Source organism: Manis pentadactyla, chromosome 16 (genome assembly GCF_030020395.1).
Source record: "Manis pentadactyla isolate mManPen7 chromosome 16, mManPen7.hap1, whole genome shotgun sequence".
Taxonomy (NCBI): Eukaryota; Metazoa; Chordata; class Mammalia; order Pholidota; family Manidae; genus Manis; species Manis pentadactyla.
Genome location: NC_080034.1, coordinates 4,033,514 through 4,048,407, shown reverse-complemented (window position 1 = coordinate 4,048,407; position 14,894 = coordinate 4,033,514). Strand labels below are relative to the sequence as shown.

The window sequence follows — 14,894 nt, the reverse complement described above, 5'->3', positions numbered from 1 at the left end:
CTTAATATAAAGTTTTTATTAAGAAAGGCCTGAGGTCTTTTAAGAAAGGTCTGATCCTTCAAAATCCTTCTGATCCTTCAAAATGATATTCTGATAGTTACAGGGAATTACTTTAAAATATGGCAGAATTAGGCTTTACCATCTTAAACTTTATAGGTAAGATGTCAAGCTGGGGCATTGTCAGTATTAGCATGGTACCTAATAAATCTGCCCCTCTGTGGCATTCAAGTCTTTGTGTCAAGATGTCTGGCATCATTATTTAAAATGTGGAGAGGGATGTTTTCTCTAAATTAACTAGAACTCCTTTTATTTAGGGAAACAGGCTGATAGCATGTTGTCCAACAGGAAGACTTGGGTTTGGGACTCAGATTTAGCACCTACATCCTTGGGCAAATCAACCAATCCTTTCCAGGTCTATTTCTCCACCCACAGAATGAGGGCACTACCTGCGTAACCAGATTGTTGTGCAGATTAAATGAAGTATGCATGTAATAAGTTTTCCACAAATATTCCCTGTCAGTAATACAAGCTTAATCCCAGATATCAGTGATTGAAAATGGAAACACGTTGGCAGCAGAGATGCAATTCTGAATGCTTTCTCAGGGACTTTCTTTTGTGTGATCTTCAAATTGAAGACATCTAACATAATCCAAGAAAAAAGATTTAAAAAACTACATCCTAAAAAATATATGCCCCTATGAAATCTAAAGTATACAATATTAAAACACAGTATTTCACAAAAAACTTAGAGTGCTATTATTTTTACTAAAAATTCGTTAAACATTTAGGCCTCAATACACTGAGCACCTGCTCTTAAAAGAGGTCTGCCACCATTGAAAATAATGAACTTTAATTTGTAAGGTGACTGCATTTTTCAAAAAGGAAATGCATTCCAGAGAAAACAAAAACCCCAGAGAACTAGGAAATCCAACCTTTTCCTACCCATCTTGCCAGCCATGGACACCCCAGTTTCACTATGTAAACAGATAAAGAGTAACAAGTAATGTTTACAGTTTAACATCATAAAGTTTCACTGAAAGATTTTACAGAAGGTGTTTTGAATGTGCCCTGATTTGGGATTCCATCTCTATAAATCCTTCAATACATAGAAGGAAACGGCAATTAAAAAAAAAAATGAGGGAAAAGCTACTTGCAGCTTTGGAACTATGCTATCCAACTGTCACTAGCCACACCCTGCTACTGAAAAATCTGAAATGTGGGCAGTCCAAAGGGGGATGTGCCATAACTGTGAAATAACACACTGGACTTCAAACACTTAGTTCAAAAAAAAAAGAATGCAGAATATTTCATATATAATGTTTTTATTAACTATATTTAGAATGATAATATCTTGGATATGGTGGGTTAAACAAAATATATTACTAAAATTAACTTCACCTGTTTTTTAATGTGGTTGTTAGACAACATAAACTTAAACACGTTGCTTGCATTTGTGAGTTGCATTATATTGTCATTGGACAGCACTCCAATTTAACACTGGAGCATCCATCATTTCAATTTTCTTTCTCAACATGCTGAATTAACGGAGTTTTGGTATCTATATGCTTTTATGGAATATGTACTCAATTGTTGGAATGTCAGAAACTTAGACACAAAATTGATTATACATAAAGATGAATGTGAATCATTCAAAATCTGATTTTTATGTTAAAGTTATAATGCTTAACAAAATTTCATACAAATAGAAACTTGTTTTATTTGAAAAGTTAAAGCCTATGTAAGAATCAGGATAAAAATTTTCCACTTATATTTTACTAAACTACTTAGAAAGAGCTTCCACAATCAACTTTTTCACATCCTAAAAATCCAAACATTTATTTTTAGCATATTAGCATGACACAAAACTGATTATGAAAAGTATTTTCAATGTGAGCTCAAAAAAATTTCCCACTTTCATCAACTTGCAGATTTTCATTTAAAAAACTACTAAGATGAAATATGGTCTAGTAGGAATGAGAAGATGATTGACTATTGTGAGCATCATTCTTCATCTCCCCCTTGTTAAGTCACCAACAAGAGTAGTAGAACATCACTTTTTCCTCCTGCAGGTGTTAAAAATAAATACAACATTTAAAAAACATGTAGTAAAGATGAACTACATGTGTGCCAAAAACTCAAGATGTTTATATTGCTGATAAAGCGAGAAATAGAACATGTAATATACAAACATGTGTAACCCAAACTTACTAAATTGTATTATTATACATATAACTTCTGATAAAGTACCAGTTTAATTTTTGAAAATAAAATATACTGAAAATTAAAAGGGAAAAAGGAAGCATATGCTATCAAACACCAAATCCATATATTCAAGTGTTCGAAATGCTGTTTTAATCACATTTATTCTTCCCTTAGTTTATTCTATACTTGCAACTTAAAGAGAAATTAACTTGGTGTTTAAGGAAAGCTATTGGTTTGGTCATGTTTGATCGAAGGTAGACAAACTGTCACAAATTTTAATTCAGAAGACAATGCAAAGCATAAGATAGTACAAGTCAGACTGAAGACAGTAACTGAAATTTTTCTGGGTGATGGTTGAACCATTTTTCATATCTTTTTCTCAAAATCCTCTCAAATAAGATTAAGGATCAAGCTGTGACTCCTTAATTGGGCGGCCTCCTAAAATGCTTCTGGGGAAGGAGTGAAAAATTTAAATATTCCTACCAATAATTCCCAGGCATGTAAATTATTTCTTGGGACTAAATAAGCATTTTCTCAAACCCTAAGGTCTATTTGTTCTTAATTATATAGCAAAACTTTAACATCAGATCATGCCCTCCACCACTTAAGTCAAAACAAGAGACCCACACCGAGGCAGATTTGGAGGAAGAATCCAAAAAAAAAACCTTCAGTGTTGTCCTTGCAAAAAAAGAGAGAGAGAGAGAAAGAAAAAGCACTCAATTGTTAAAAGAGCAGGCATCCACAGGAAACTTGATCAGGGGTCTGCGCAAGGAACTTTCAAAAAGAACATATATTCTTTGTAAATATTTTAAAAGCAAGTATTACTCTTCAGAGTAAAATGTTATAATGGCAAATTTAATTATACCTTTTCATCTGTTCAATGGCTAACTAGTTCCCCACAGAAACAGACAATATATTATTAGGATTCAAGGTGTTTCACAACCTCGCCCATTTTCCATTTCAGCTCCCAGTTTCACCATTTCCTGCCTTGCAATCTAAACGCTCACCATTCTAAGCTACTGCTGTTATTAACTGCTGCATTTATTAACGCATCCCATAATTACCCCCTTTAACTTAGTAGCTTAGTTTTCTATGGGGTACTTACAGTCCTTACATATTTGTTAATAAGTACATCAGGGTTTTCTTGATCAGAAATTTATTAAGATGAAGATTTCTAGAACATTACCTAGTCAAATATATATTTGTACCTCGTTCCAGACTAGGAACATTTTAATAAGAAAAATTATTTCTCATTATTAATCTTGTTTCCATTATAAAACAGTTTACTAGAAACAGACTGGTGGTCCTAAGTACCAAATTCCATTCTAGGTCTAATTCAAACTTCTGCAGTAAACATTGTGTCATGTTGTGGAAGTAATTTTAATCTATAATAAAGCACCCTAACCACTTATATCAATGCCTTTCACTACTTTTAAAAAGTGAAGATAAAGAAAGGTACAAATATTTGTTTATTTATGCCTTTATAATACCTCACAAACTCCAAGACAAGCATTTATTTAGGAAGAGAAAATAAAAGAAGCCTTAGTTATGGCTCTTTTCTTCTTTTGAGTATGACTTTGGATATAATAAAGTACCACATCAACTATGATGTAAACTGACAAAAATATATCATATCTAAAATGTCATTGGGCCCATTTCCATACACATATCAATATACAAACTTATATATAACAGGAGCTTCATTCATACAAGCTTTCCTTAAACACTCAAAATCACATTCTAGGTCTACTGGACTCTTTTAAAGAATGCTTACCTTGGTGATATACTTGGCTATCTGAAATTTGTCTTTTAGGATTTTTTTGCATAATACTTGTAGGTGAAGAGGGATTGACCAGCGATGACCGGCCAGAAGACTGTGGTGTAGTTCCAAAATCAGATGATGTATAAGAATAATGGTGTTTGCCTGCCTTACTTCCTTGATCAGTATCTGGACTTCTTTCTCTTTCCCCCATGGCTTTGAAAATTGTCTCTATTCACATAATTTCATAGATTCTTTTATCCCAGAAAAATCCATGACAAGACTGAAGAACAATTTTTAGAGTCTTCAGATGCTGGTGATAATACTCATGTCTGTGCAATCTGTTTCTCTATGTATCTGTAGTCCACAATTCACATTAGCAACCCGAAGGTACACTTTTTCCCCCTACAATTAAGGAGGATGGAAACTCATCATATGTCATGAAATAGGTCTCTACAGTTAATTGCACTGAAAAATAAAAATAAAGAAATATATGGCTTACAATTTTAAAGAGGCTGCAATTTAATTCACCTAATTTTCACACATGGTTACTTAACAGTATTTGGAGGAAAGACAGTCATGGCTGCGAGAGAGAGCATGACACAATTTCTTCCTAATAAATGCTCACTGATTTGACTTTCTTAAATCTTAAGATCTGTAACAAACACAAATGCTGTTTTTTGGCAGGTAAATAAGATCAAACTGCCAGTTCTTTCTTTTGTTGTAAGGACGGAGTGGCAAAGAAGGAGCCTGTTAATATAAACGAGGATATGTCGAAGATTGGCTGCATCAAAATGCGACTAAAGTAAACAAGATGCAGAAAGGCGAGAGTACTCGCAACGACAGCAAAACGGCCACCACCCTTACCATGTCAAGTGCCTTCCTCCCACCCCGAGGAGAACAAGAGGCTACCGGTTAGATGGGCAAATGTGTTCAGATCCACAGTGGGTGATACAGATGGTCAGCACATAACAATATTCAACCTCAGGTACCATTTTTAAACCCATCAGATTATCAAAAGGTTCTTCAAAACAACACTTAAGGCTGCCAAAATGGCTATTAAGAAGATATCCATACAATTTTTGGAAAAAAGTTGGCAAGATGTATTAAATCTTTAATTACGCTTTTAATCTTTGATCCAATAATCCCATTTCTGGATGCCAAGAAAATCACCCTAAAATAGGGAGAAAATGTAGGCATAAATGTTCAATGAGGAACTAAAAAAAGCAGCAAGCAATATCTAACTACTGTGGAATAATTAAGTATAAAAATCAGTACAGCATACTATGTAGCTGGTAGAAATGCTTACAGAAACTTTAACAAGGAAAATGCTTCTATTATGGTAAAGAAAAAATTCAAACTGGTGTATACAATATGATCTCAATTACACAGTCATTGAAAAACACTGAAAATGCTTAGTGTTCTTATCCCAACTCAGGAACTGAAAGAAGTTAATGAAGTATGGGATATTACACAAATACCATCAGTCTGGGCAACATGAATTTTTAGATGATTTTATCTCACAATATATGTTTATTTTCTATTAAAATGAAATTGGATACTTTATTAGAGTAATGGTATTAATATTTCGAAGAAACCAAAGTCCCACTGATGAAATCTGAATTGAAACCCAGCGGTTGCAACATGAGGGAAGTCACACCCGACTCCACAGCCAGGGCCCCGCGTCCAGCCTTGGTCGCCACCACCAAGTGGAGCTGCGAGGCACAAGGGGGCTGGGACTGCCGCTCACCCCCTGCAGTCCAATGGACCTACAGGCTACACAAACATGAGGATAGAGGAAAGCATGTACAGTGTGATACCATTTAAAAAGGATTATAAATTTATATACATCAAAAATAGCAAATAATGGGGAAAAAAGGCTCTCCAGTGAACAGTGGTCCTGCAGAACTTTCAGCAAGAATAAGAACATCCTACCAACAGCATTTGTCAACAAACTAGAGCAAATAGTTCTAAAATTCATATGAAACCACAAAAGACCCCGAATAGCCAAAGCAATCATGAGAAGGAAAAATAAAGCAGGGGGGATGATTATGCTCCCTGACTTTAAGCTCTACTACAAAGCCACAGTAATCAAGACAATTTGGTACTGGCACAAGAACAGACCCATAGACCAATGGAACAGAATAGAGAGCCCAGATATAAACCCAAGCATATATGATCAATTAATATATATAAAGAAGCCATAGATATACAATGGGGAAATGCCAGTCTCTTTAACAACTGGTGTTGGTAAAACTGGACGGCACATGAAAGAGAATGAACTGGATTATTGTCTAACCCCATACCCAAAAGTAAACTCAAAATGGATCAAAGACCTGAATGTAAGTCAAGGAACCATAAAACTCTTAGAAGAAAACATACACAAAATTCTTTTGAATATAAACATGAGCAACTTTTTCCTGAATGCATCTCCTTGGGCAAGGGAAACAAAATAAAAAATGAACAAATGGGACTACATCAAGCTAAAAAGCTTCTGTACAGCAAAGAACACCATCAGCAGAACGAAAAGGCATCCTACAGTATGGGAGAATATATTTATAAATGACATATCCGACAAGGGGTTAACATCCAAAATATATAAAGACCTCACATGCCTCAATAACCAAAAAGCAAATAATCCTATTAAAAAATGGGAAGAAGATATGAACAGACACTTCCCCAAAGAGGAAATTCAGATAGCCAACAGGCACATGAACAGATGCTTCACATTGCTAATTATCAGGGAAATGCAAATCAAAACCACAATGAGGTATCACCTCACACCAGTTAGGATGGCCAACATAGAAAAGACTAGGAACAACAAATGCTGGAGAGGATGGGGAGAAAGGGGAACCCTCCTACACTGCTGGTGGGAATGTAAACTAGTTCAACCATTGTGGAAAGCAATATAGCGGTTCCTCAAAAAACTAAAAGTAGAAAAACCATTTGACCGGGGAATTCCACTCCTAGGATTTACCCAAAGAAAACAATTTCTCAGATTCAAAAAGACATACGCACCCCTATGTCTATTGCAGCACTATTTACAATAGCCAAGAAATAGAAGCAAACTAAGCATCCATCAGTAGATGAATGGATAAAGAAGATGTGGTACATATACACAATGGAATATTATTCAGCCATAAGAAGAAAACAAATCCTACCATTTGCAACAACATGATGGAGCTAGAGGGTATTGTGCTCAGTGAAATAAGCCAGATGGAGAAAGACAAGTATCAAATGATTTCACTCATCTGTAGAGTATAAAAACAAAGCAAAAACTGAAGGAACAAAATAGCAGCAGATTCACAGAACCCAAGAATGGACTAACAGTTACCAAAGGGAAAGGGACTGGGGAGGGTGGGTGGGAAGGGAGATAGAAGGGGAATATGGGGCATTACGATTAGCACACACAACATAGGGGGGAGCATGGGGAAGGCACTATAGCACAGAGAAGACAAGTAGTGACTCTATAGCATCTTACTACGCTGACGGACAGTGACTGAATGGGGTAGATGGTGGGGACTTGATAATGGGGGGAATCTAGTAACCACAATGTTGCTCATGTGATTTTATATTAATGATACCAAAAAAAAAAAAGTCATAGGCACCCCTATGTTTATTGCAGCACTAATTTACAATAGCCAAGATACAGAAGCAACCTAAGTGTCCATCAGTAGATGAATGAATAAAGAAGATGTGGTACATATACACAATGGAATACTATTTGGCCATAAGAAACAAACAAATCCTACTATTTGCAACAGCATGGATGGAGCTAGAGAGTATTATGCTCAGTGAAATAAGGCAGAGAAAGACAAATGCCAAATTATTTCCTCATTTGTGAAGTATAACAACGAAGCAAAACTGAAGGAACAAAATAGTAGCAGACTCACAGACTCCAAGAAGGGACTAGTGGTTACCAAAGGGAAGGGGTGGGGGAGGGTGGGTGGTGAGGGAGTAAGAAGGGGATTGTGGGGTATCATGATTTCTGCACATGGTGTGTGTGGGGTCACAGGAAAGACAGTGTATCTCGGAGAAGACAAATAGGGACTCTATAGCATCTTATTACACCGATGGACAATGACTGCAATGGGGTATGGGGGGGACTCGATAATAAGGGTGAATCTAATAACCACATTGTTTTTCTTGTGAAACCTTCATAAAGTGTATATCAATGATACCTTAAAAAAAAGAAATACAGAAATCAAAAATAATTAAAGATAAAAAGAATCTTAAAGCAGCAAGAGAAAAGCAAAAGTTACATATGAAAAAGGAGATGTTACAACTGGCACCACAGAAATTCAAAGAACGTTTTTAGAATTCTACAAAAAAGATATGCCAATAAATCAGACAACCTGGAAGAAATTAATAAATTCCTAGAAACATACAATCTTTCAAGGCTGACTAGAAAATCTGCACAGATTTTGATTACTAGCAACGAAATTGAATTGGTAATCAAAAAACTCCAAACAAAAGTCTAGCTTCACAGGTGAATTCTACCAAACATCAGAGCTTAAAGTATTACACAGAACACAGTCAATAATATTGTAACAACTCCACATGGTGACAGATGGCAACCACACTTCTCTTAGAGAGCATTTTGTAATGCACACACACTGTTGTTCAATCACTATGTTGTTCATCTAAAACTAGTAATAATACTATGTCAACTTATTTCAACTAAAAAATTTTAAAGAGGTTCTTAGTTTTAAGAAAAAAACATATAAAACCAATGAACTACTAATTTCCTGTCCTCTCAGAGTTCAGCTACTTATGTATAAAACATTGCTGCCTGGTTACCTCTGCGGCCAGCAGAGCTCACACAACAGGGAACTAAATGAGTAAGATAAAAATAAACTAAGAAAGAAAGGTTATAAATAAAGACATCTCTCTCTCTAAGAAAGAAAATAACTGAAGATGAGATAAAGGTAAAAACAATATTGCTGCAACTGCCTCTCTTTCTGGCAGAAAAAATGATTAGAAACAAAACCAAGTAGCTTTTCTACTCCTCTACTTGTATGTCCTAGGATATTCACAAGCATTTCCTTATCCTACATTTATTTGCACAACACCTACTCTTGCTTAAAAATCAAATTGCCTTTAGTTTCCTAAATTCTAGATTACAGTAAATGCATAAATGCTGAATTTAAAATTTAAGGCATTATCAGCTTCTTTTAAACAGCATTTTGAAACAATAGGTCAAATTAAAGCATCTTAACTATGTTATGTATTTCCAAAGTTTAGTCTGTCAAATGAAAATATCATAGAATTTCTTTCCATCCATCCATCCATCCATCCATCCATCCATCCATCCATCCATTCATCCATTCATCCATTTGTAAGGCATTTGCTGAAATCTACTAAGTGTCAGGACCAAACTATGGACGCAGCTAGATATGAAAATAAGTAAGACACAACTGATCCGCTACCATTAAGAAACTTCACTTTGGAGCAGAATCCAAGAAGAGAAGGATAATGCAAGAGTAGAAGTAATATGATGAAGGAGGCAAAGTAAACTGAAAACTAAGAGTAGAAGAGCTGATGGACAGTGACTGTAATGGGGCATGTGGTGGGGACTTGATAATAGGGGGAGTGTAGTAACCATAATGTTGCTCATGTAATTGTACATAAAAATACCATAAAAAACCTAAGAGTAGAAGACAGAAGGCAGTTTGGCAAGGTTCCCAGAGGAGATGCCTAAAGTGAATCTTTAGGTAGTAACAGAGGTTAAGCAAAGTATGTGTATTTGTGTTGGGGGTAATGATTGTAGATGAGGTTAGTAAAAGAAGGCAGTTGGTGAGGGAAGACAGTATTTCACCGTGAGGAAGCGGCATATAAAGCAGGAGAACATAAAAGGCAGGAGATCGCTGTGGCTTGTCATCAGACTGCGAACTGCTTACAGCTATCTATCCAATACAGTGGCTTCTGAGTACTTGAAATGCAGCTCATAAGAACCGAGAAAGGCTGAAAGTGTAAAATACAGACAGGATTTTGAAAACTTACTGCATTAAAAAGAACATAAAATACATCTTTAATAACCTTTTTAATATTCATTATATGTTGAATAGTATTTTGGATCTATTGCATTAAATAAAATATACTATTAAAATTAGTTTCACCTGTTTGTATTTTTTGTGTGGCCACTGCAAAAAACAAATTTTGTGTATGCTTCACGTTATACTTCTATTGGACAGCGCTGGTTTGGAATGACTGCACTGGCTGAGGGGCAGTGATAAGGCAGTAAGTGAAGCAGGATAAGGAGAGACCATTACATGGGGATCTTTATGTCAGATTGACAAGTTGGCTGGAAACAAACAGATGACCTTCAGCAGGATTAAAATAATCAGATATAACAAAGATCCATCTCTAACCTAGGAATTGGAGGGAAACCCAAGGCTGAAGGGGAAAAAAGCTGGTCCTGAAATCATGTGGCAAATGATAGTGGCTTGAACTAAGGTAGGCTAACTAGAGATACAGAGGGTAGAATTCATTGAGAAATGTTTATCAAGTAAAATAGGCTGGACTTTGCAAGTGGTATGTGGAATATGGGAGGAACCTAAATGAATTCCAACATTTTTGACTTGTAAAACTGGGTTAATGTGGTACCATTCAATAGCACAGGCTGTGTTGGGGAAAAGTGATGGGGGTTCCTATCAGGCATACTGAGTTTAGTATGTCTGTGGGATATCTTTGTGGAAATATAAAAAATTAGCTATATAAATTTAGCTAATTCAAGAGTTCCAAAATAGAGATAAAAACATTGAGAGTACATTATAGTCATGGTGGAAGCCAAGACTAGCAAAAGCTGGAGGATGAACTTAGCCAAGAACACAGAGTGAAGAGCAAGCTGAGACTGAATTCTGAAGAAACACAGTAATTAAATGGTGGGCAGAGGAGGGTCCCACAAAGAAGATGAAGACTTACAGCCAGGAGAAGAACCAGGTGGAGTGCAGCATTTTATCCTAATGGACTTATACCATGTCCTATATAGAATTATAGTCCCATGATTGTTTAAGGGAAGAGAGATGACTGACGAAGAAAAATTCCTTGTCCAAAGTCACCAATCACTTTTTGATATTTGAAATGACACTGTCAGCTTAGACAATCTAAACAAACGATTGTTCCCTATTATGTGTTTGAATAAACATACAAATCAATATGAGACAAAATCCTAAAGTGAACTATTCAGAAGAGTAATATGAAATTCAAATGTGAAACTACACCTGAAAAAAATACTGATTAAAATAACCATACAAATGAGGAAAGAGAGAAAGAATATCCAGAACTACACCCTTTCTTCAGTTTTGCTGTTTTCCAAACTGTATGTAGCCTCACCACACACACAAAAATTAAATGATGCCTTTTATTAAATGATGACAGAAGAAATATCAAATGCAAGTTCTTAACCTAAAGGTAAAGGACCAGCATAAACATGTGTGTCCAAGTATACTTTCCTAGGGAGAAGAGCCAAAGCTCTCTTCGGACTTTCAGAAGGGGGAGTCCAGACAGAAGATTAAGAAAATCTCCCATCAGTGCAGCCCATCCAAATTCCAGTAACAAATGCACTTTAACAAAACTATACAATTTTTTCCATTTACCTAAGCATAGGTACAAACATCTCAATAAAATGAATCCTCACAATAACATCCAGTATTCCCATTCCCAAACGGAAAAAAAACGACAGTAGTCGTCTGTCACGCATTGATGTAAGTACTTTGCCCCGTCGGCATCACCACGCGCAGTTGGGGTTCAAACCCCGGCGCACCACCTGAGCCCCTGCTCACCCTCCCGGCCGTCCGCCCACGCAAGCCCCGGCGCCCGCGCCACCCTTCTCTGCCACCGACACGATTTTCGCCCGCCCTCTTTCCTCCGTTCATCCTGCTCCTGAAGGTTGTGTGAAAAGTTCACAGCCTGGACAGGTAAAGCTTCCCGACATTCCTACTTACTACATCGGCCTCGAGGCCCAGCCCCCGCGGCGGCCCTGCTCTGCTTCCTCGCCTTCAGTCTCACGGCCCCGCGGGCTCCGGACCGCTCCGGCCTTCCCCTCCCTTAGGCTCCTGGGGGCGCTGCCTTGTCTCCCCAACCCCAACGAGACCGGCCGCACCCCGAGCCCTCAGGTCCCGTCGCCCACCTGTCGGCCCACCTCCCCTGCCCCGGTACCAGCAGCTACTCGGCCCTGGGTTTATTTTCCCAGGATTGTCGTCTTCTCACGTCCCCGAGCCCCTTCGCTAATCCCCGCATCCCGTGCGCCCCTCGGCCCCCCAAGCGCCTCGCTGACCCCACGCCCGCCCCGGAGCCCAGCGCTAAGCCGTCCCGACGCCTCTCAGGACCCGCACGGCGGCCGCCTCCTTGCCTTCCCTCCGCGGACCAAACGACCCCAGGGCTCGGCGTCCGGCCGCCAGAGGAGCAGGGGCTGCGGGGCGCGCGGAGGCGCGAGGTGCGGAAGTTGGGCGCGGGGCGGGGGTAGGGCGGTGACGGGCGGGCGGCGACCTCGGCTCCAAGGTAACCGGGTAACGGAGCCGGAGGCCCTGCCTGCGCAGCTTCACGACGCGACCGAGGATCCCAGCCCCGGCCTCTCATTGGTCTCTGTCGCCAGATGGCCCTTTCTATTGGCTTCAGTAAAACCGGAAGGCGGGACGATGAGTGCGGGGGAAAGCAGCCATTGGCTAGCCGCTCGAGCGGCACCCAGCGACTGGAGGCTCAAACCTGCGGACGCCTCAGAGCAGCTGGCTGGCCTCCTTGACGCGGAGTGTTAGTGATGCGTCGCTCAATACCCACAGCGGTGGGTCAGTAGAGCCTCGAGAACCTCTCTGGGTTGAGGTGAAGAAATGAACGTCGCTTCCCAGAGCCACACGAAGGTCACCGGCGCTCAGGACAACCGGGGGGACAGCAGGGGGGACAGCCAGGACAGCAGGAGACAGCGGAGGGACAGCCAGGGCGACGGCTGGGGACTGCCAGGGGACAGTCGCGACAGGACCTATGCCTGGTGGGCGTCCACCCCACGCCTCTGGGAGGAGATGAGAAGGGGAGGGTCCACCAGGAAACTGAAGTCGTGCGTGGCAGGGCTGCTCCCAGCCTGGGTCTGCCAATTTTCGGGTTTGGATTTGCCCTGTCGGCATTTCCCCTACAGGTTAATGGGGGCGCTGGAAAGCAAGAATGTGAACAGTCGGGAGGCTCCAAGAAATTGTCTAACTGTATGTAACATATTTTCAGTGCAGCTTTATTCACTCTATCACATTTGAAATAATAATGACTACCAATCTGACCTTAAAAAATACCAAAAGAATTGGTAAGCCTCCAGAAGTAAAAGCCAGCTTATTGAACTAATTTTTTAAAATATTAGTCCAAAGTATAATTTCAAAAGTTTTCGTATGATTTTGCATGGTTTTGATATGATCAGTTTGATAGGATTAGAATTTTCTAAGATTACACCATTTACCATTTCATGCCACTATATACTACTGAGGATTCTGCTCTTCAGATAAAAGGGAACAGCTAAACTACATTTTTATATTTCTGCCACTTGAAAGCATATTCAACAGGAATCGGGCTTATTTTTAAAGATCATATTTATGAAAGAAATTATATTAGTGATCATTAAGCATTTTGGAGTTGTATTTTTGATGTTCCTGGGCTTACATTGTTTCTGCAGTATCTCCAGATTTGTTTTGTTGCTAGCTGAATGTTCATTTTCTTAGGACTTTGACTGCTTTGTTTAATGCTATGTGGTGATGATACAGATAATAGTAATTAAAATCTTCCTAGAAATGCTTCCCAGTAGAATTATTCCCATTTTTCATATGTGAAAACTAGAGTTTGAACAATTCGTTAAAAGTTTCATAAAATTAAGGGGTAGACTCTCCAAGTGTAGGCAATCCAGAAAGCACAATGACTATAATTTAAAAGGAGCATACTGTAAGGAATCATATCCTGAAAAACACATGAGTATAATTATCTTTAGCTGAAGTTCAGTTGTCTATTTAATGCTAATCTAAAAAAAAAGTACTATCATGATTCTATGTATCTTACCTAGATATGTGTGGTAAGTAACACAAAACTCAAAAACTTTAAATCTAACTTTGTGGTATCTATATTGCTAGATAAATTTTTTTACTAAATCCCATGTAAATAGTAGGTTGTCCACATATAATACTAACTTTTTAAAAGTAATATGCTAGGTGTTTCAAACAAATTGAAGGAAAACGAGTTGGGTGTAAAGAACAGTAAAATTGGGTACACAGAAAGTGATCTGCTTTTATAAAAACAAAGTCTCATTGATTGTTATTATTTGTTAGTGGAGAAAGAAAACCATGAGATATTTACTAGTATTTTTCTCTTGTCATAATTGGCAAATAAATCAATATTTTCTCAGTTTTGTGGAGTTTATTTGAATTTGGAGGGTTTTTTAGTTTGTTTTGCATAAAAAGAACTAACCCAGAACTTGGGTAAAGCTAGTTTTTAATACATTTTCAGATTTTGTCACTCCACACTTACAATGATAAGTAAATTGATCTACAGATCAAATGCTATCTCCACAGTAGGAGGAGTAGCTTTGAAGGAACCCATAATTCTATCTGTATTCAGTGGTAGATTTGGAAGGGAGAATTCAATACAATTTTCTTAGTAGACAATTACCTGTTCACAACTGAAAATAATCTATGGGAGAGTCTATTGAGATTAATGACCATATTTTTAATTGACAATAAATATACTTGGTAAAGAAAGAAGTATGTTTACTACTTTGTAGTTCTAGCAGAGTAAAATCAGCTATTTCTCCAGTGAAAACAGGAAAATGGCATAGGAGACTTACAGTAAAAATTTCTAACTTAGAAACCTTCATCAATCATTAAATACATATTGAGTGCTTATCAGGTATCTTTGGGGAATACAGAGATGAAAAAGGAAGTCCTTGTCTTCTAGCTGCTCACTGTCT

General features: G+C 38.2%; 1 protein-coding gene across 3 annotated transcripts in view; it reads right to left on the bottom strand.

Moving 5' to 3' along the window:
- The window catches only part of LCA5 (lebercilin LCA5), a 39,061-nt gene extending 26,290 nt beyond the window's left edge, over positions 1-12,771 (bottom strand). Inside the window, exons 1-2 of one of the 3 annotated variants that reach the window (XM_036886485.2) lie at positions 12,452-12,771; positions 3,977-4,366 (exon numbers count right to left, since the gene is read on the bottom strand). In XM_036886485.2, the coding sequence (XP_036742380.2) occupies positions 3,977-4,175 (199 nt within the window). In that variant the 5' untranslated portion in view covers positions 4,176-4,366; positions 12,452-12,771. Of the gene's footprint in view, positions 1-3,976; positions 6,969-12,451 lie in introns of those variants that run through there. The other 2 variants (XM_036886476.2, XM_057493664.1) reach the window with 2 other exon arrangements.
- Positions 12,772-14,894: the final 2,123 nt, after the last annotated feature.